The 21,934-nt window shown below is 41.2% G+C and overlaps 2 protein-coding genes across 2 annotated transcripts; both read right to left on the bottom strand.

Annotated features, from left to right (window-relative positions):
- Positions 1-1,108: 1,108 nt before the first annotated feature.
- LOC128744558 (ER degradation-enhancing alpha-mannosidase-like protein 3) lies at positions 1,109-11,883 on the bottom strand. The gene is made up of 12 exons (XM_053841645.1): positions 11,310-11,883; positions 11,103-11,249; positions 6,179-6,331; positions 5,959-6,112; positions 5,342-5,905; positions 5,188-5,277; positions 4,874-5,126; positions 4,537-4,799; positions 4,246-4,477; positions 2,403-2,498; positions 2,171-2,343; positions 1,109-2,098 (listed from the first exon to the last, which is right to left on the bottom strand). Exons 1-12 carry the CDS (start codon positions 11,459-11,461, stop codon positions 1,976-1,978), a joined length of 2,400 nt encoding a protein of 799 aa, XP_053697620.1. The 5' UTR covers positions 11,462-11,883; the 3' UTR covers positions 1,109-1,975.
- Positions 11,884-18,613: 6,730 nt separating this feature from the next.
- LOC128742754 (DNA repair and recombination protein RAD54-like) lies at positions 18,614-21,320 on the bottom strand. Its single transcript, XM_053839205.1, has 6 exons — positions 21,259-21,320; positions 20,693-21,204; positions 20,137-20,632; positions 19,256-20,080; positions 19,031-19,194; positions 18,614-18,974 (listed from the first exon to the last, which is right to left on the bottom strand). Exons 1-6 carry the CDS (start codon positions 21,259-21,261, stop codon positions 18,614-18,616), a joined length of 2,361 nt encoding a protein of 786 aa, XP_053695180.1. The 5' UTR covers positions 21,262-21,320.
- Positions 21,321-21,934: the final 614 nt, after the last annotated feature.

The raw sequence follows: 21,934 nt of genomic DNA on the forward strand, positions 1-21,934 counted from the left end.
GCAGCAGCAGCGGAAACTTTTGGTGGTAGCTATTTTATTTTTCATTCGTAAATGTGCTTTCAATGTGTTAACATCGTTTTTTTTTATTAATAAACCTTTTCGCTGTTAAATTAATTAACCATGGCTTTCAATTCTATTGCGACTTTAACCCAAGAGTTAGCAGGAGGAACCGAGTGCGATCGTGCTCGCATAGGAAATAGTGGGCTATTTACAAAGTACGTTTCAACGGATTCCACAATAAGAGCGTATGTTTATCAATCTCAATCTACGTTTATTGATTCTGGCCAACATTTTTAGTAATGAGAAGAAAATCGAAAAAACTAGCAATACAAGCCCTTTTATTGCCTAATTCAATTGAGTCACCTACTCATTTTATTTTGTCGGCATGCGCAAAAACATATCCTTATTCCAGCGGATATCATATATCTTGTTTGCGTATATATTAAATAGTTAAATAATAAACGCAACTAATGCCTGGAAAATGTTCGTTAAAAATTTGTTCAATAGGAAAAAAATCGTTTCGTGTCCTTATGCTTCAAGCATTTTTAAGCTATGCTGTGTCTATCTTCGAGTTGAAGACTGCCATAAAAATATGCAAGCGTTTGAAATGCAAATATGCGCTGGGATATTTCAGCAAAACAATCATAAATAATATTGAAAAATTTTCACACAACTTAGACAATCACCATAACTTTCGTCAAAACAGTGGAAATAATATTTTCCCAACGAATAAAGGAAGAATTAATTTGCCACTCCAGTGCTTTCGCGCGCAATCAAAGCCATCTTCCGTCAATTCGTCCACGTTGGCAAACAGTGCGACATATTCAGGGTGCTAAAATAGAATAAATTTGAATTTAATTTCCGATGAATGCAGCAGCCAGTCACCATGATGGCTTTGATTCCGAATCAACCGTAAAGCAGACAACCGAACGGACAGCTGAAAATTGAGGTGGAATATATTTACTGGAGAGTTTTTGTTTGAATACGTAAAAGTTGGAACAGCATTTTATTACTCATTACTTTCGGTTGCATGGTGCTTTGCTTTGGATCCGAGTAGCAAACTATTTATAAGAAGGTCAACGTTTAGGTTTATTTGACATAAGGTGATTTTCATAAAACATTTTCTCTTTATTTACAAAACTAGAAACAGTGTATTAAGAATTCATTTAATTCTTATAGGCATTCAAATCTTTTTTACTCACAACTATTTTTTGCTAATTTGTTTAGTTAAATTCTTTATCATATTGCATCTTGATTGTGACTAACTAGTGATTGCTATTTTGATGCTTGAGAAGACTTTATGAAAAATAGCAATCCCTCAATTTCTCGTTTATATACACACATACATCGCTTGCTGCTGAGCGTGGAATTGTTTGGTTTTGCTTAGCCAAATCGATAACCGCTAAAGTTTGTTTGTTTGGAATTATAATGTTTTTGTGTCAGCAGTGATTGCAGTCTTACTCTAATATCGTGTTATTAAATTGTTACAGACTATTTACAGCTAGTTTACAACGAGCATTTTGAGCTCGGCACAGTTTCGAAGCTCTTGCCCCAGGCAGACTCATCTGCAGTTCAAATCTCGTGCAGAAAACGATAATTCAGTCAACCAGTTGATATGTTGCTCAGTACGAACATCCTCCAATGGCATTAGCTATTATGAGTAACAAATCGACTCCAGTTGGCTCGGCTATCCTTGCCTTATTAGTAAAAATATTGTACACTAACTTCAACTAAGCACTATTATCTCTAAACAACAATCAAACTGCATCACGTCGCACTTTAACTCTGTCAACAGATGTATCACTTTGAAAAGACATAGAAATTTGAAAATCTCGCTTCTCTTGCATCATCTCATTCACACACTCTTGATTTGTATGCTGTTTGTGTAATTAATTTTGTTAATAATGCAATCCTGTCTGTTGTTTTCCAACTTGAACTTCTGTCTTCTACGCATAGCGAACAAACTCATTCGATATTATGGGGCCGTTTTCGATCCACTACTGGAGGTTGACTCAGTCTTGCTTAATTTTTGGGACAAGCCGTCCTTTCCTGCTAGTTCTTCAGTCTCCATAGGGTCCGTCAACGGTCTGAGGGTAATCTGCCAAAAGAGAAAAACATATAGAAGTTTACTGAGTTCATAGTTATATCACTAGGCATGCAGTTATGTTACCTCTAGCTCGGGGTTGGCTTTAATCGCAGTTATTAGCACTTCCGCTTCTTTAGTGAACAAAAATACAACTGGGATTTTGACGTCATCGTTGCCGTCGCCAGACATTGCAAACATTTGCTGATTGTCGATCGAGGTGTTTGGCGTATTGTCATAGACTATGGCAGCCATTGCTCCTAAGTGTGCAGATTTATGTTAGACAATGAAAGTAAATTATGATGGGTCGATATCTCACCTCCAGCTTGAACTCTGCGTGCTTTATCAACAAAGGTACAATCACCGCGTTCAACAATTGCAATTTTACCATTCAGCTCTCGTCCGTTTTTTAGACCTGCAAAAATATTGAATTAGTAATTTGGCCCGGCTACAAAAATTTCTTTTCCAATGAAAATTTATTCCGCCAATGTGCTGGAGTGAATTCATATGTCTACTCCCTTTGTCAGTTCCTCTCGTGTTGTCCCCCAACCACTTGTAAATCTGTCTTCTTCTCGGTAGTCCCTATAAATCGACACAAAGCATTTTTTACGTTTTTGAACCTCCCCAATTTTAATGGCCACCCTATTCCCCCTTTCAGAAATAAAACAACTTTTATAACTGCAATCGTTCCAAATGCAAAAGAAACGCACCCCTTACCCATTTGAACCTTTCTCTCCCCTTGTAAGAGACCGTCTCCCTCTTTTGTCAACCCCCCGGTGCTGATTCTTTTATGCCAAAGAACATGTGTTCATACAGAAAAATAAATTGTAAATGCAAAAGAATTCTGTATAAATTCAACAAAAAATATTGTTGACCGAAGGCTAACCCAGATATTTTTTTGATTCTAACTATTTGACCTTTTATTTCAACAATAAGGTTTGTTATTTCGAATAATAGCTAGTTTCTATCAATGAAAAAATTGTAGAATCAAAAATAAGTATATTTGGGTTTATAAACGATCTAGTAGAAGCAAAAAGAGTACGCATTAAGTTTAAACAATATTTTTTTGATTCAAAAATATGATTCCAGTTGAACTTAACAACAGGTAATAGTTGTTTCAAATATCAGTATTTTTCTGCGTGTTTAACAAACGACGTTCGATGAAGAACAGTTCAGAAGTTCCGGAGCTATGACGGAACATACATTCATACTCACGTTCCTCGTCCCCCTACATGTCGGTTCCTTCCCAGTCAGGCCCCCCTTCTGTCACGTAGCCAATTATGCATCGGCTTGCTCAATGAAAATCACTATAATGGAAACGAAACAAAAGTCTATTTACCATATATTCCTCCTCGGCGGAATCCCCCTCTTTTCTCAAAGTCAGTTGCACAACTGTAATCGATTTAAATGCAAGAGAAACGCAACCCCTTTTAGTTAATTAGATCTCCCCCCCCCCCCTTGTTAGGCATTCCCCCTTTTGTCAACTTTTCAGTGCTGATTCCCTAATGTCAAGGAACATTTGGGCCATGTTTGATAAAGAATTGTCCAGGCATTTCGGGGTTATGGGCATCCCCCGGTTATGAACGCTCTCCCCCTGTTATGACCCCCTTCCTGTTATGAGCCCCTCTCTTTTGTCAACCCCCGGAGTTCTGATTCTCTTATGCCAAGGAACATGTGTGCCAAGTTTGATGAAGAACCGTTCTGCTGTTTCGCAGTTATGGCCTCCCTCCTCCTGTTATAAACCCCCTCCCCCTTCCTTTTCTTGTCAACCTTACACTGCTCAAGGTATGTCAAGGAATATGTATGCCAAGTTTGGTGAAGAACCGTCCACACATTTCGAAGTTATGGACCTTCACCCCCCCTGTTACGACCCCCCTCTTATCAACCTCGCAGTGCTGATTCTGTTATATCAAGGAACATGTGTGCCAAGTTTGGTGGAGATCGGTCAAGGCGTTCTGGAGTTATCATGAAACATACAAACATAATCACGCTCATTTTTATCATCTAAGTTTTAGGTCATTTCAGGTTAATTAATTGAAAACAGTTAAGGTGTCCTTTATGCCCGGATCCCCCTATAGATAATTTTGTCTTACCGCAGTCTCGGCAAATTCAGTATCAAATTGCAATTCTATAAACCATATGGCACGAAAAACATTACTTACTCGTGCAGACTTTCGATGGTTCCACGAACACTCCCCGCTGCGTTATAACCATATCTCCTGTCAGTTCGGGACCAAAATGACTCGGTCCTGCCTTGAGGATTTGCTGGAATTCACCTTGTTTATGGAATGAAACTGCCTGCAGTTGTGTTTTTGGGATTGTATTCGATTTTGACAACTCTACCATTTCCTGCATGAAAATGAGACCACGTTCAGCGTCTTCCGGAGACTTAGCCTGAAATATATATGGCAATATATATCGACCATTTTTGGTTATTCACACCACTTTCTTACGTTGTAAAAGCTATGCAATAGCTGAACCTTTCCCTCGCCTAAAGAAACCATCGTAATACCCATGTCATAAACTGTCCGTAGATGATCTGCATTGCTTGCCTGAAAGTCAGCCGCTCTAAGTCGTTTGGCACTTGATATACGCGGGCATACTCCTGTAACCAGGTCTCTAAGGGGACGTCTAACCGTTTCAGGAAATAACTTGTTTGGGCTGGGGCATGATCGCATAAAATCAAGCATATCATTTTCCTCGTACTCTTTGATATCTGTGATTTATTATTATAACAGATAATGAAACGATTGACAAATTCGAATTTGGTGGAACATTGTTTATACTCACTAAACGTATGGTTGCCCAATTGCCCAAGGGTCAGTGGCAGTAGATGTGCTTCGGTTGTGAAAATAAAATTTTCTATGTTTAACAGTAAATCAGACGGATCGGAGAATAGCAAGTACAGGTATTTGAACGTCTCCGAAAGCACGTACGAATCCATTCGATCCTCATGCTTCCCCGTGCGGACATCGTTCACGGCCGCATAGCCGCAGGGAACTCTTGCGTGCTTTTGTAATGCCTTGAGTGCTTTTTTACCAACCTTACCAGTAAAAAGTCATGTTAAAATTGGAATTGTTAAGCAAAAGCAATATACAACAAACCTGTAGATAGTAATGATCCCCAGTAGCGCGATATAAAAAGTACGTTGACTCAATAAACTCCGGTCTCAAATGATGCTGCCCCCAATGGACCTGAATGTAGAAAATTGTCATTACTCCAATAATGTGATGACTATAATTAGCGAAATATGTTCACCTGAAAGTCGTAAGTGAATGCCTCTGGAATGAAAGTATGCATTTGCATGACTTGGTACAGCATTTCATGTGTCTGTACGGCCGGCTTCAAGTCTCCGGACAGTACCTGTAGACCGGGCCAGAAAGCCAGCAGTGCATCCATGAAATTTCTCGTTTTTGTGTGGGGGCGATGCATCTGGACATCCAACAGCATCGGTCCCTGACTGATGTACTTCATAATGGCGTTGTAATGCCGGTTAAATCGCGCTAAATAGCGTTCATCTCCCAGCAGAATGTAGGATTTAAGGCAGTATTCGTAGTAGGAATCAATTCCGGCACCAACTCCGGACTCTCGCCGTATCCAGTCTCCGGAATGCACATTTAGTACCGTTCCCATGAGGTCCGAGCTTCGGTGGCGCATTTTCCATAGTGCATCCATTGCGCTGTGTGCTTTGATTTCGAAAATTGGTTCACCACTAAGTCGCGACAGCGCAGCAAACTCTAGTAGGATTGTCCCCGCGCAAGCCGTGCAGGTTTCTCTCGAATGCCGTAACGCTTCCACTTTCATTCCATATTTTAGGTTAACCTGTGGAAAGGAATTATCTACCATAAATAATTGATCGACATAATTTCATTTACCCTAGCGTGTGGTATTCCAGTTGATGTGTTGAAGGCCGGTAGCAATCTATAACCAAGATCTTTGGCCATTTCGAGTAACTCGCCCCGATACCACAGCATCACATCCGCTTGTTTTTGTACGTATTCTGCCAGAATATGGGCCGAAAGCAAACCTCTAACGAAGAGAACAGAGCAATAATTATGTGATGCTACCGATTGCTTTAATGTAAATAATGTTTACCCAACCATCCTAATGTTAGTTTCAAATACGGATACGATGATGTCACTATCAAACTTGACATCTTTAATAACTAACTTCACCGCATGTTCGAACTCTTCTAGGTCTCCCAGAATTACCAGCGTGTCCAGAGTGTCGACTAGTGTCATAGAGAAGCTGTAATTAATTGTATAATTTGAATTGTAACATTAAAGGTTGTAAATGTATTTAAATAAACTTAAATTGTTGAGATAAATGGGTGCCACAGAGCATATTATTAAGTAATTTAAGCCTGTGACAGTAGTTTGTAAGTAATAAATTTCAATATTTTCAGGGCATTGATAAGCAATGACTGCAGTTGTACACCAGTCGCAGCTCTTCTTCGGTGTCACTCGCCGTCGTGAACTTGTTCGCTGACCAATCGTTCTCCTCCGGATACAAAAACGCTACGCCATTCGTCGGTTTTTGCCAAGGATAGGACTTCGTTGACTCTAAACACCACGTACTGTCGATATCAGTGAGCATCCGACTTGATCCACGAGATCACAGTGCTAGAATCGCACTAGAAGTAAGTGTGTTTGACCTGTACCAAGTGACTTTCTTCGATTGTCTTGCGTAAACGAGCACCTACCGCCTGCAATTCCGGTAGAGGAACTAATGTTTGCTGTAGTGGAGCCAGGGCCCGACAACGTCACCTTCAATTGCATGGAGTCACTCAACAATGAAGCGGTGGTGAAGCTCCGGTTTCTACACAAGCAGCACCGCTTCAGTTTTAAACTAGCTTCAGTCAGCGTCAGCGAAACGGGTTTCACTTCATCATGACTATCGGTTTCAATTTTTCATTTGTACTTTTCTATCAAATATTCAGAAGGTCAGCAACTATGAATTCAAATGAATTGAATTTAAGTAACAATTCCTACAATGCACCGCATATTAAAAATAATCTTGTCAATGTCGACAAATCGTGCCTGACTTTCTGCCGTCGTCAATTGAAACAGCTACCAAACTCAATTGAAGCTTGCTTAAAACGTTCTGTTCAACAAGTGAAGCAAGTCACTTCATGTATGAAGCGAAGGTAAGGGAAAGTCAGTTTCATTTATTTGTTTCGACGATGCCGGGCCCTGAGTGGAGCTACCGTCGCGTCGTCTTGGAGGAAACCAGGATGTATCGAAATTAACCTCGATTGCAAATACGGAAGGAAGCTGCTACAGAGTAGGCTTGCTCACTGCCGTGCACAAATAAGCTCCGGCGTATTCAGAGGTGGGGCACCAATTCTACAAAACATATGTGGGCTTAGAAAACCTTAAATATTTAGATGCAAATATACGTGTTTCTTCTGAAACAAGCATACTGAATAATACTGCCAAAAATACCCATTTTCTTGAGGTCAGGAATGATTTGAAATGATAATGCTCCATTTCTGAAGCACACTAGTGCAAATAAGTGGATGTGGAATAAGTGAATCCCGGGAAACAGCACTGGAGCATTCGGATATTGTCTAGCTCCTTCAGAACTTGCAGCCAAAGCTTTTACCGTATGAACAGATTTTCGGGTATGCGATCGTCTGAGTCCAGCCTAGCTCTCCAAACGTTCGGCAGCAGAATCTTCCCTTGACTTACTAGCAAGCTAACCAGCTCCAACGGATCGTATATCTTCATCACGAAGCTCAGTATCATCCTCTTTGTCGGTACGGTGTCACCTTCTACCAGCGATCTCAAATCATCTTGCAGGTTGAACTTCAAGCAGCAGACATCTTCGACCGTTAGCCAAGATAGGACGAGAATGCGTTCAAAACGATTGTGGTTGTTCATCAAAAGGTCTTTTACCTCAGCGGGACTCACTTCTTAGATTGCTTCCAGGACCAAGGAACGATTTGAAACCCAGTTGCGAATTCGAAAACCTGCCTTCTGGTAAATTTCAGCTACCTCCAGTGCCAGCTATCCGTTCGCGGAATTTGAACGTAACATGCAGCTAGGGAGGCAACAGAGAGCATCATGTGATCGACTCGGAAATTTCTTTGGCCTGGCCTGGAATTCTTTCACTAGCCATGTTGAAATTTTTTCTTTGGGGCTCCCACTGCCGAAAAAATTTCCCTCATCTCATTCCCAGGTTTGTGAATTTTCGGTAAACCCTTTATTTTGGGTAAAATAGGGTAATATACGCTCTTCAAGTTTATTCCAAATCTAGCACGACTTGGGACGGATCACCTTTCCATAGAATCCGCCGATTCGTCTAGGTAAACTCTTGAATTTTTAATTTTCAATTTTGAATTGCAGAATGACTTTGGGTATTCATTCTGGCATTTTTAAAAATTATCCACCTGCCTTAATATATATCGATGCTTCTTCACTCAGATCGTCAAATCGTCAAAGCACTAAAGAAGGCTGTATGAAACCATCGAAATACGTATCTGTGGATTGTTTACGTGAGTGGATGGTTAGTGTAGCTATGTTATAGTTATAGTGTAATTATAGTGTAGTGAAATTTTGTAATTATCCCTAATGTGAACATTGTGTAGTATATTTTCAGTAGAATAAAACGGAAAACCTTCCTAACTTAACTCATATTCGAGATTCTACTAAGACGCTCAAGGTAATAACTTTTAATTAATGAAAGAAAGGTAAGATTCCGGACGATAGTGCGACGCAAACGGTTCTCGTCAACAACCCCACTGGCACCAATCGTTCTCCTCCGCCTTCCTACACGGAGGCTCAAAGTGCAAGATGGCTCAACCGGGTCGAAAGTGATTGCGACTTCTGAGAAGACTGGAAAATTGGCGACGAGCAGTCTAAGATCGAGTTGAAAGGAGACGATTGCTAGAAACAGCACGAGTCACCCTGGCTCTGTACTTTTGACGACGATGAGGAAGACGACGACGACGACGACGACGAAGGCACTGCCAATTCGGTGTAAATGCTGTTGATTTCGTTCTTCAGTTCGAGGCTCGCTCCTATCAAATTTGTCACATTATAGGACACTTTGTTTTCTGGTCAGACGAACCACACGCAGCCGTCCAACGTGGGATTTCTGGGGGACTTGGGCTCATTGTTGGCAGTGTTGGCATAGCAGTCCAGCTCAGCACAGCAGTTTCATAATTCGATTGGTTGATACTGCCGAGAAACCATTATGTCGTAGGACAATGTTTACTCAACTGCAACTCTATTTACCATTAGCACATTCCTACATTTTGGATTGCTTTGCGAGATGACTGCTTACGTACTTCCTGTAATTTCTTGTCGCTTTCATCTGCACCGGAACCATCGGCCCAAAAACTCGGGTCCTTAAACCAACATCTTTTTACATTGCATCAAGGGACCTTTCACCACTTGATAGCTTCGTCTGCCACTTTGGCTTCGAAGGTGGAATTGACCAGCGAGCTCTCCAGAGTCAGTAGCTTGTAGTGGTAAGTCAAGTTTATCAATTTCGGATAGTTTAACCGTTTGCTTCTCTCGGCTTTAGTTATATACTCTTTGTTACGAACTCTATTTTAGAAATAATCAAATTGATGCTTCCTCTGTCCATTCGATTTTGAAAATTTCTATCTCACTGCTAGTTCCAAGGGTACCTACAATCGACCTTTCTAAAAGTATCACTGACAACCAGAAACGCGTGCGTATTGAAATGCCCATTTTTATTTAGCAGATGAATTGGATTACGAGGCCGCTGGCAAGTTGGTGGTCAACTCGTAGGTTTTCTGATGTGTCATGTTAGTGATCTGAATAATGCAACAGTCATTATTTTTTGTTGTTTTGATAAATTAATCAGAGAATCCGGAAACTGACCATGGAAGTTCAAATTGAATTAATATCATAAACCTAAAATGAGATCGCTTTTGAGACAAGCGAAGTGACTTGCACTTTTAACGGTCGGGTACCGATAACACTCTTGATCTAAAGCTTGGGCGTCTTGAATTATTTATGAGGGGTAGGTATATATTATTGGTAACACTTCTTTAGTTCATTTTGTGAACTCTTAGACCATTTAATAACATGTGAAAGAAAATAAAATTGTGACAAAAAAGGTGAACCAAAAATTACTTTTCAAAAATTCGAGTTGACGTCATTGTAATAAGCTGGCTCGAATTTATCAGCAAAGCAATGCAGATTATAAAGCCCGCGATACCATTACTTATCCTTTTGTTACTCGCGCAAACTTCAATTTATAGGCATGCCAAAACGTTACGGAATTCATTTGAATACTAAGGCCACTTGGTGAAAACCTTATGAAACTTTTTCCATCGTTTGAAAGATCTTTGTCTGCGGATCAACTTTACTGAAAACAGTAATTTTATTTATTGCTGGAATCCCGAGATATACCGAGCTAAAGTTAACGGTTCACAGGCGTTGTACAAAATACAACAGCGCGAGTAACGGAGGGCTATTCAATTTTTTGTGGATATTGAATTGAATTACCACGTCGCGCTGTTTAAAATTAATTAATGTTTCAGTTTGATTCAATGGCAACTTGCTAAAACACAGTTCTAAAACTCTAAAAATATATGGTGTACATTGCCTAATTTGGCAAGTTAATGCAAAAATGTGCCGAAAAAATGTTTTCTTAAATGTTGACGGCAATAATAATAGTATTGTTTAAAGGAGAGTAAATTTTAAAATTGCCTAAAAATATTACTCAAGAAAATGGAGAAAACAATCAAAACTCTCGAATGAATTGTTGTAAAAACTGATAAGTAAAACGTAATACGTACACGATAAAACGAATCATAGCGCCTAATTTTAGTCAAAAGCAACCAAATTGCTGATTACAAACATTTGGAAAAGCATATTTGACAAAAATTGTTTCTGTTTTGGTTAAGTAGGCAAACATTTTGCAACTCAGGTGATTTCCCCTTATCAGAACTGTACACGTCGGCTTAAGTTGCAAAGTAAATAAGGTAAAAGTCGCTATTGTCAAGATAAGAATACTTTCGCATTGTTTGATAGGTACTTACTTTCCCAGTACATCATCTAAATCACCTCGGGACGGCGTTATACCTCGATACCTTCCGCTGCAGCTTAGAGGCATCAGTTCGTCCGCCGGATAAGCCTTGTCCATATAGGCTCGATAGGCGTGATAGAACATTTCTCTGGACTCTTCCCTAAAACCGATAAGCACATTACAAGTCACTACAGATTAAGTCCCACTATTAGAAACTTACCTCAGCTCGTTCCGTTCTTTGTTGGACATATTGTGCGTAGGAACGGATGGCATCTGATCTGTTGCCGCAAACGCTGCGCTCCACAGCGAAACCAGCAGCAGTGCGACATGTTCAATCCGGAACACTCTACGAAACCTTTTTATTGTCCGCATTTTCTTGCTCCGAACAATTACTTCTGCCGACTTTCACTTCCGGATACAAAGCTCACAGTGGCCTTCAACTTCGCCAGCTCAAACTGAAACTGGAAGTCTCCTCCAGTTCAGAATGGCTTACTACGCCGCGTTCCGAGATTTCGATTAAATTGACAATAAGCTGGCTATTTCCAACTTTCAGTGAACCACTTTCTCGGAGGGTGCAGAATAACAAAAATCTGGTCCACAATTCGCTGCACCATCAGGAATAAAGGTTTGCTGCTCGGATAACAATCAACATCGAATCCGTAAATGATGTATTTTCCCTAGGATATTTCAACAAAAGTGCTACGTTGGAAAACAAACCGTAATGAACAACGGGAAAGACGTATTTCTGCCACCTAATATTTTTCTTTCAGCCTTCACTTTTCGTCCTATACACTTTTCCCTCAGTTATTCCCTTTTCTTTGCACCGCTCGCACCAACTAATATTCTCCTTTTCAGTTTTCCTGACACTTCGTGCAGTGACAGTGAAATTTGACATTCAATTTGATAATGCCAATTCTCACCACCAGTTGGATAAAAAAATAGAACGATTTGGTGCGCTTAGCAGTTTAATAGATATTCGAATTAAGCTCCAATTTTCTGCAAGATTTTCTGTATATAGCTTTTTGAGTGGATGGAGTGGAGTTAGCTTCGACAAGGAGATAGTCACCCCTATTCTGTATTTCGAACGAAGCTTTATTTCGTTCGACTTGTTTCGAACGAGATGTTTTGCCCATTTGATTTTGCTGGCGGAAATTTCGTTCGAGAAAACTTTCGTTCGAAATACCAATCCGTTCGAAATATAGAACATCGGTGAGTATTTCCTGCCTGCTATTGAACATCGCGCTTGAAGGTGTTATAAGACGGGCGGCGATCGAAGCACAAAATTTGACTTCCGAAAAAACGATAAACGATTTTTTTCCGTACCGTACATTTAACCTATCGACCTTTTCGCGTGCGTAATGGCGGCTAGTGGGCACAACTTTCGGAAAACGTTAGCATGGCTTTGGCAACTTTGTTTACGTCAGATTGATATTTCCAGCCTTGATTGTTGTTCTAGAACTTCCAAGCGTACGTGAGCGAAGTTCCCAAAAGCAAATAAACGTTGTCGAAAAGTGTACCCACTAGCCGCCATTAGGCACGCGAAAAGGTGGATACAACGCACTACTTTCGACACTAAAGTTTAATGTACGGTACGGAAGAAAAATCGTTTACTGTTTTTTCAGAAGTCCAATTTTGTGCTGGCGGCACAATAAATACGTCTAAAACGAAGTATATGCTGGCGGGTGGGACTGTCTGAGACAGGACCCGCTTGTGCAGTGTCGTAATAATCGACGGGGATGAAGTAGTCGACGAGTTCATATACCTTGGCTAAACGCTATATGGACCGGTTGTCCTCAACAGGCATGAAACGTGAACACTGCCAGAAGAGGACCTACGAGCATTTGAAGTTTTCGAACGGTGGGGGATAAGAACCATTTTTGGTGGCGTGCAAGAGAACGGTGTATGGAGGCGAAGAAGAACCACGACCTCGCGCGTCTCTACGGCGAACCCAGTATTCACAAAGCGGTTAAAGCTGAACGGATACGTTAGGTAGGACATATTGCTAGAATACCAAACAACTATCTTGCAAAAATGGTCTTCGCATGGAATCTGGTAGGAATAAAATGCAGAGAGGCACAGCGAGCGAGGTAGCAAGACCAGGTGGAGCGAGATTTGGCGAGCACTGGGAGCTCGCGGAACTGGAGACCAGCTGCCTTGGACCGAACTAGATAGAGAAATTACACTGCGTCGGCCCTATCATAAGACGCTAGACCAACTTTTTGATTGTCAGTTCCAAAGTTAACAATTGATTGAGAACGGCAATACTGTTAAAAAGTATTTTAAGCTTTATTGGTTTGTCTCGAAGTTTATAAATGGATCAATATAGAAGTAAAGAGATCAATATAGCCATACGAAATATTATATTGTCGAGTAACTCGACTGAATCAACCGCTAAAAAGCTGCTGACTTAACTGTCAGCATATGACGAGTGAGTTTTTTCTTGCATTAATAGTGCCTTGAACTGGTCAACCCGTATACGACAACCGACAGTGATTGAGTTGTGTCGAGCTCGAGTGACTCGACGTGATTTTGACTATAGAACTATATTCATAGACTATATTCATAGAACAGTGTCGATTTGGTAAGCGATTGGTTATCCTTGTTATATGAACGGTTTTTTTTTAAAGTCCTTATACTGTCACATTGACCCAATGCAAAGGTTCTTTCAGGAAAAATAACTAAAAAAGCAAAAACTGCAGTTCGTCAGATTCATTGACATCATTACTTGTAAGCGATAAACACGTTGTCGCGTTTTGTACAGATTATGATAAACCTCATGTCAGATCATGTTCACTGCATGATTGCGTTGAGAAATATAACAGATACAGAAGACTGGTTGTGTGTATTGTATGAATCGCAATTCAAACACATGTGTGACCTTTTTTCTCGCAGCTAGGTAAGATGTAACACTGTGACCGACTGCTGAGACTGTTGATCTTGTGATCAACACTAAAGATTCACTGTTTGTTACGATCTGTACGGAAAGTGATCTGTGCGTGTGGCGGTCTGGCGGGTGGCGGTCTTTGCGTCCAAGGTTCCTTGGGTCCTTCTTCTTTCACTCTTCAGATACTTGGATCACGGGACCACCGTATCGCCATTGCACGACTGTCGTGTAGTCCGGCATTATCATACCACCGCAGCAGAGTCTTGTATCGCCTATCTTCATGACGGGTAGCTGAGTGAGCGAGTGCCCGTTCGTCTTTAACAGATCACAGTGATTTCTCTGATTTGGTTACACCGAGGGCGCCTAGCATAAAATATTCCTTCCAAAGCTTAATATAAGATGCAGCTCGTGATTAGCCTTAACACTACAGGAACTAAAGTGTCTTTCTCGGAGCTTCATGCTCCACATTCCGTTCAATCGAGTCGTTCTTTAAGCCAAGGCTTTGGCGTGCAACGCCCGTTATCATATACGAATCGATTGGCAAACCTTGACTGTGTAGATACAAAACAAATTTTAAAACTTGACGATGCTTAGCGTCTGTTGCGATTACAGCAACTCTCACCATCCAGACGCCGGTTATGACGAATTTCCGGATTTCATTCGTATGTTTTACGCAATTTCAGCTCCAGTAACGTGAGCGGTTCTTTCTTCTATGCATTGCTGTGCAGTTATTCATGGTATCGTTCTTTATTACTGTTAGACATAGACCCTGCAGTGTCTCTCATTTAACTTACTTATGTGTCCATGTCCGCCGGTCCGGCAGAACAAAGGGATGAAATCAGAGATCTCCACTGTTGACGGTTACCCGCCATGGCTTTTACCTGTCGCCAGGACAGGTTCTCGTCTACAGCCCGGATGTCGTTGGCTAAGCTGCGTCACCTTGCGCCTCTGGGTCTGCCTCTTCTACGCTGTCCTTACGGATTCCAGTCGAGTGCTTCTCTGCAGATCTCGTTCGCTCCTTTCCTCAAGGTACGTCCGATCCAATTCTACCTACGTTCACGAAATTCTGTTGCTATCGGCCGTTGATGACATCGACGATGGAGTGCCTCATTGGATATCCAGTTGTCAGGCCATTCGGCACGAATGATGTATCGATTGGTTAATAAATACCTGCACTTTTTGCGTTGTCTCCGCTGAGACGCACCACGTTTCGCAGGCATACTGTAACCGTGACGAGATCGGGAGAAAGTTTTATGGTTAACACGGTGGCTTTTGCGCCACTCCCGAATAGGGGAGACCACCGGTCGTGTGTTTGCCCGACTATTATTTTGAGAACTCTCCAGGGACGACTCGCACCGCTCAACTTCAGACTCAACGGACGACTTTCTGAACGGAAACGCACAAAGAGGATTTATCGATATTTGAATTTAAAAAACGTAGCTTCGGTGTGTGAGTTTATTCTATCGTTTAGAGTTAACTTATCGAATGCGATTTATAGTTCGTATGGCCGCTAAACGGAATTATGGCGGTATACCAGCAAAAGACAAATTTTCGTGTGCACAACTTTCAACTCATGTTAACTTTAGCCTAGCTTTATTGTTCGTTCGAATTGCACATTACTCTTGTATAGGCAACACTATTCAGGGAGGGTTTCCACCTACCTGCGCGCAGGGTTTTGTAGTAGTCGACGACGGCGGCCTGGGGTGATCCGGGTAGACCACCGAACCTTCAGTGGCGTTTGACGTTGCCAGTCGGCGCTGCTCGAGACGGTGGGCGCGTGGTCTGTTCGTCTGCTAACTGGTCGAACTAAAGTTGTGGAGGGTGGCGTGGTTGGACAGATAGCTATCGACTTTTATCATCGAGAGTGTTCACGACGACGCAATTGTCGCGTGATTCCCGGGCAGTCTTCCGCAAGGGCTGAACGTACTCGCTGACGGCCCTCGCGTACTAAGATTCCGCTGCCGACCGCCGGGAATGAAATGAACCCTTGCTTCGGACTCGGTACCTCGGTGCGCAATTGGCGACGCACGAAACGAGGACCGACTCTCGGACTTCGACCCACGAAAGGTTGTAACGTAAATGGTTGGGTCGGAAACCACGAGCGGCAATTGACGACCGCCGTGAAAATTTCGCAACGAATTGAGCGAACTTACCAACGCCTCCGTTTGGCTACCCCTCAGGGCGGACCTTTTATTAGCACAAGAACTCAAACGAAGAAATGGCCGAACGTAGAAACCCAGAATAAAACGCCCGTTGGACGAGCGCTGTCCAAACCGAACGTACATACAATTACAATCATAAAAAAGGAAAAACAAAAGTTTACCTTATTCTGCTATAAACCGTATTAAGAATACGGACGCCAGTCGAAATTCTGCTTACGCACCACCAAACTATAAAATTTTGAAATAACACGTTAACAATTGCAAAACAATAGAACAAATTCACACAATTAATCTTTTACACACCTTTTAAAATAATTTGAATAGCACTAGCTCGATTCCTTTGAATCTATTCACTATATAATTGAACTTAAATGTGCGTCTTTACGCAGTTAGATCCGTTGCGAAAATGTCCGCTTCCATCTCGCTCCCTTTCTTTTAAACGACTTTCCGTTCAATTGTTCTCAATTGAATTTCGGGTTTTAATTTAAATATGGTTACTTAAATATAGAGATCTAAATCGCGAGATTTCAACGTATTTTATTTAGTACTCATCGGGTACATTTGGGTGGCATTCTCATGCTCAGCCAAGACATGAACCTTTTATAAACGTTAGGTTTATAGCTAAATACTATCGATCTCATATTTTAAATAACTTTATTATCAAACAAAAAAAACTTATTTTTTTCGGCACAACGTTACAATACAGCAGTACGGATTACACGTTTGCATTAAATTTGAGCGCCAAATGTTTCACAGAGCTGGAGGGTGCCCCCTGGCCTTCCTGATCCGTGTGGACATTTCAGTTTTGGTACTACCATCGGGCGTTGTCTGACTACCAAGATATTGAAAGGCATTTACCTGCTCAACTTGTTGTCTCGCTACTGTGAAGTTGGTGGGATTGTCAATGTTCACTACCATAGACTTAGTTTTTGCTACATTGAATGTGAGACCTGCTGCCAGAGAACTCTCGGAGAGGTTATCTAACTTCGCTCTGCATGCCGTTTCGGCGCTGTGCGATCAAGACAATGTCGTCGGCTAGGCCGAGGTCATTTAGCTGCTCCATCGTTAGAAGATTCCAAGGCAATTTTCGATTCGGTCTACTGTCAATTGCTCCAACTAATATCTCATCCAAAACAATGAGAAACAGAAGCGGTGACAAAATGCATCCCTGTCTTACGCCAGCAGTAACCCTTATAGGGTCGGACAAGACTCCGTTGTACAACACCTTGCACGAGAACGCCTCGTACTGAGCCTCGATGAGATGGACTAGCTTATCGGGAACTGCTCTACGTCTAAGTGCGCCCCAGATGTTTTCGTGATTGGGTCGGTCGAACGCCTTTTCGAAGTTAACGAACGCTGAAGGTGGCCAGGTTGATTGTTGATTGCGTTTGACTAAGTTTCGATTGGCATACTTTTGGTATTATATGAGTCGTTCCATTCAGTATATGATTTCGTCGAGTAACACGACTGAGTCGACCGCTAAAAAAAATAGTAATTCAACTGTCAGCAAATGACGAGTGAGTTTGTTGGTATTCTTCGTTCCGGGAACCCATACTCCCTTCATATATGTTACAGGAAAATAGAAGATTTTGTGTTATTAGGGCAAGGCGAATAAAAAGGATCATGAGGAAGTTTTATCCAATAATAAAGTATATATAGTAGGGTACGGAAGGGTATTTTCAGCAGGTTTCTAAATTCAGCCTATTTGCCTTTCTTTCACCAATGAAAATACTTTGCCGACATACAATTTTAATATTGTAATTTTTCAAGACTGTAAGTAATCTACTATTTTTTATTCTAAGAACGTCAAAACCACCTGTTCTTTCACTAGCACTAGGCCATAGGCCGAAAAAATAGAAGCAATCGCTTAATGGGCTGAAAATACCCTCCCGTGCCCTATAGACGGAGTATATATGGGCAAAAGTAGAACAATCTCACCAGTAATCCTTCAAATGAAATATAATTGCGTCATTTGAGTTTCCATCAGTGCATCTATCATTCAATAATTAATTTAATTATTCCTTCTGGTATCTACGTGCTGCGGTATTCAAACTTGTTCCGGCCAAAGTTTTCATTGTACAGTAGGAAACGAAACAAAAATTAAGTAACTGATTACACTTACCTGCTACCAAGGCCGTGTGGCTCAGCCGTCTGCCCAAAATCTCAGTTGCCTTCCCCATTTCATGTTTCGTTCCGCCAGTGAAGAAACTAGTCGACCGAAATGAAGATCCACTCGAAATGCAGAATAGAGGTGTAAGTCGAGTCAAGTTGCTTGATGCTATTTACATAACTCGGCCAGAGCCGTCAGTCTATTCAATTGGCCTAAAACTACAATAAACATGGAACTTCCTTTTAACACGTGTGAACATGTTATGTGTGAGCGTTCTTTTATTCACTATTTCGTAGTTATTGAGTTAAATTAATTAAATTAAGTTAAATTAATATTTTTTTTCATAACTGAACCCATGAATCCCGTTTTTATTTGGTGGGAACGTAATCTTCATCTTGATCATTTTCGGAAAACGAATCATCATTTTCAACGTCTTCTTCATGATCCACGCGAGGATCGTCATTTTCCTCATTGTTTGATTCATCCTTTAATTTTAACGCTTCTATTCGTTTTTGTTCAGCGATTTGCTGCTCAACAACTGCACTGTTCGAACGATGGTGGAAGGCAAATGAAACGCACTTCGTTATGTCCCAGCACTTAGAGAGAATATCATCCGGGATGCCTTTATTGTTAGAACAGTGGTACCAGTGCATTAAATCGGATGTACAATCACTGTCCTCCGGAGGAAGCTTCACTTGAATATTGTTTAGACATCGTTTACATTTGAAGCTGAAATTAATGAATAAAGTTATAACCAGGTGGGTGCTCAAAAGATGTGTTCTTACATTGAATGGGTATCGGAAATAGTAGTTTCGTCGATTCGAAACAGGTCCTTTAAATCATCCTGAGTAAAGTGTCGTTCGCCATCCTCATCGTTATCTACAACAGTATTAGAGAGTGCTTTTTTGTGTGTTTGCCGCTGAAATATTTTTTCTTCAATGGTTCCCGTCTGAAAAAAATAGAAAATATTGTATGTCATTCGACCAAGGGTAATCGTTAGCTAAACTTGCTGCAAGTAATCGATAAATAAAGCATGGTTTCTTTTGTCCATCGCGCCAAACCCGAGCCATCGCTTGTTCGTCGTTAGCTGGATTCCAATCTGGATCAAACATAACTAAGCGATTGGCTCCAATTAGATTTAGGCCGCAACCACCAGCTTTCGAGCTAAGCATGAAAATAAACTCCTTCGAATCGGGTTTATTGAATTCATCCACGACCTTGCCTCGTTTCTTAATAGTCATCGTTCCATCTAGACGGACATATGCGTATCCTCGCTTTCGACAAAGTTTTTCAAACAAATCCAAGGTTTGCGTATAGTTCGAAACCAAAACTATTTTATCGTTGGTATTCATTTTTAAACTAGCCAGCATACAGTCTAACAGCATCAACTTTCCTCCCAGTTCTGGTCGTAAATCTTTCGAGCTGTAATTGCTGGGTAGTATTTTATACGCGTTTTCAAAACCATCTGCTCGTTCTTGGATTTTGTCATAAATTAAATCCGGATGATTACAAAGTTTCTTCAACGCGGTAATGTTCGATAGAGCAGTTAAACTCGCTTTCGCTCCGCTTTTCTCCTGAACGCACCGACGAATCGAGTCCGATTGTAGAAAGCTTTTGTACAATTCGTTTTGAATTTCGGTCATTTTGATACATATGACCATTTCGAACTTTACTGGAAGGTACTTGGTTAGCAAGGAAGACGTTCGACGGATCATACAACGATTCACCAGTGCCGATAGTTCTTGTAAGCGTTCGTTTGCTTTCTGCCGCTCGGCTTCGGTAGAATTGGCATCCTGACCGCGTAGAATAGGAATTTCAAATTGGCGACGAAACTCCTAGGAAAAAAACAACTTTAGAATCTTTCATATGTAACTTATGTTAGTATACTAACGTTTGTGCTGCCAAGCATCCCGGGATTGACAAAATGTAGCAAACTGTAGTATTCCGTTAAATCATTCTGAATGGGGGTTCCCGACAGTAGAACTCTGCGCTTAGTCTTTAGTCCCATCAGAGCTTGGTAGGTAAGATTCTCGCTGTTCTTTAACCGATGTCCCTCGTCACAAAGAACGGCTCCCACTTCTGAGTTGTTCAAAATATGCGCATAGAGACGAAACGTTTCATAACTGATGATCAGTACCGGTGTTCCGTGGCGTAAACTTTGATTAGCCATGAACTGTTCTAATTCCTTGGTCGTGTGCTCTTTTGATCCACCATCCATCGCAAGACAATTCACACGGCAGCCAAGCCATTTGCCAAATTCTTTATACCAATTTTTCACTAACGAACTTGGACAAACGATAATTGCTTTTCCAATTGTGGGCTTGCAGTCCGGACTTTGTCGCAGCAAAGTCCAAAGAAGAGTGATACATTGCAGTGTCTTTCCAAGTCTGTAAGTTGAAAGTGAACAAATAATAATCATCGCAATTGTTAATCTACACTAGTCTGACCCCATTTCATCAGCCATGATGCAACCTTGAAAATCCCCACGTTTTCCAGTAACACACTCGTACATAAACTTGACACCTTCGCGCTGATGAGGGCGCAGAATGTTCCCCAGCAGCGGATCGACGACTACGTGAACCTGCTTTTTGTTCGCATCCATTTTTAACCGATCGTGTTCCGATAGTTCTTCTGGGGTGAACAAGACCAGAGCATTGCAAGCATATGGATCGTGCAGTGCCCTTCTGGCTGGCGGTCGTTTCATACCAAGGCAACGCGTCGTATGCTCTGGAACGTAATTCGGTATGGGAATTTTGAACGGCCGGGTCAAAATTTTGAGAATCATCATCTCGTATTCGGATGCCGACAGTTTTGCAGGCGGTGGTTCTGCATCCTTCGAGTGGTTTCGGGACCGCTCTCGGCATTCTCGATTGCGCTTATGGCTAATCGAAACCGGGCTTTTGAAGGTAGCATTGACAGGTGAAAGCGCGTAGCTTTGACTAGGAGCAAGACTTTTACGCTGGAATGAATACAATATGTAATGAGAACTGCAATTTCTGTGCATTATCCTTACCATTGATTCAGTTTTTGATCCTTAATCCTCTATTAACAAACAATTTTTGATACTCTCAAGAAATGAATGCCCAGCTGATTATATTTTTGAAACCTTTTAAACGATTGTTTTGAAACTGCTGTAACCAGCGGTGCCAGAGTTCTTGAAAGAACAAAACTGCGCACATTCAACCCATTCAATGGATTCAACGCAACCAGGGGGCTGATATGACGTCACATTTTCGTTGCTCACATGAAAAAGGCGGCAAACGCAAAGCGATTTCACAAAACGAATTTATCTAACCATTTTCACAGTTTCATGTATTTCGCATTAATTGTCTGCCTGAAATTGGCTATGTGATGCTAAAACCTTGACTAAAATCGAACTAAAACTAACAAAATTTAACAATTTATACATCCGACTCGGTTGTCAGCTTGAGCCCATCTATGAAGCTGTCAGCTTGGGCCCGCTCTATGTTGGCTACGTTTTTTTTGTATAGGTTGGTATTGGAAGTGTCATTCCCGTGAACGCAACGCATTCAACATTCAATGTATACATCAAAAGTAATGCAGCCAATGCAGCACGCAATTCAAACTATGGTGACTATTATTCATAATGTAACAAATTGTGCATAATATAGTTATTTATATTGTTTGCAAGAATTTTCATGATTTTGGTGCAGAAAGCGCCAAGACGA

The sequence above is a fragment of the Sabethes cyaneus genome, chromosome 3, assembly GCF_943734655.1.
Source record: "Sabethes cyaneus chromosome 3, idSabCyanKW18_F2, whole genome shotgun sequence".
Classification (NCBI taxonomy): domain Eukaryota; kingdom Metazoa; phylum Arthropoda; class Insecta; order Diptera; family Culicidae; genus Sabethes; species Sabethes cyaneus.

Bases quoted from the DNA above. Each gene is read 5' to 3' on its own strand.
- LOC128744558 (XM_053841645.1), bottom strand. From the start codon at position 11,461: ATGCGGACAATAAAAAGGTTTCGTAGAGTGTTCCGGATTGAACATGTC. The intron at 11,250-11,309 runs GTAAGTTTCTAA...TATCGGTTTTAG, and splicing joins AAAGAACGGAACGAGCTGAG to GGAAGAGTCCAGAGAAATGT. The intron at 2,099-2,170 runs GTAACATAACTG...CTCTTTTGGCAG, and splicing joins AAGCCAACCCCGAGCTAGAG to ATTACCCTCAGACCGTTGAC.
- LOC128742754 (XM_053839205.1), bottom strand. The intron at 20,633-20,692 runs GTCAGACTAGTG...TTCAACTTACAG, and splicing joins ATCATGGCTGATGAAATGGG to ACTTGGAAAGACACTGCAAT. The intron at 18,975-19,030 runs GTAAGAACACAT...CATTAATTTCAG, and splicing joins ATTTCCGATACCCATTCAAT to CTTCAAATGTAAACGATGTC.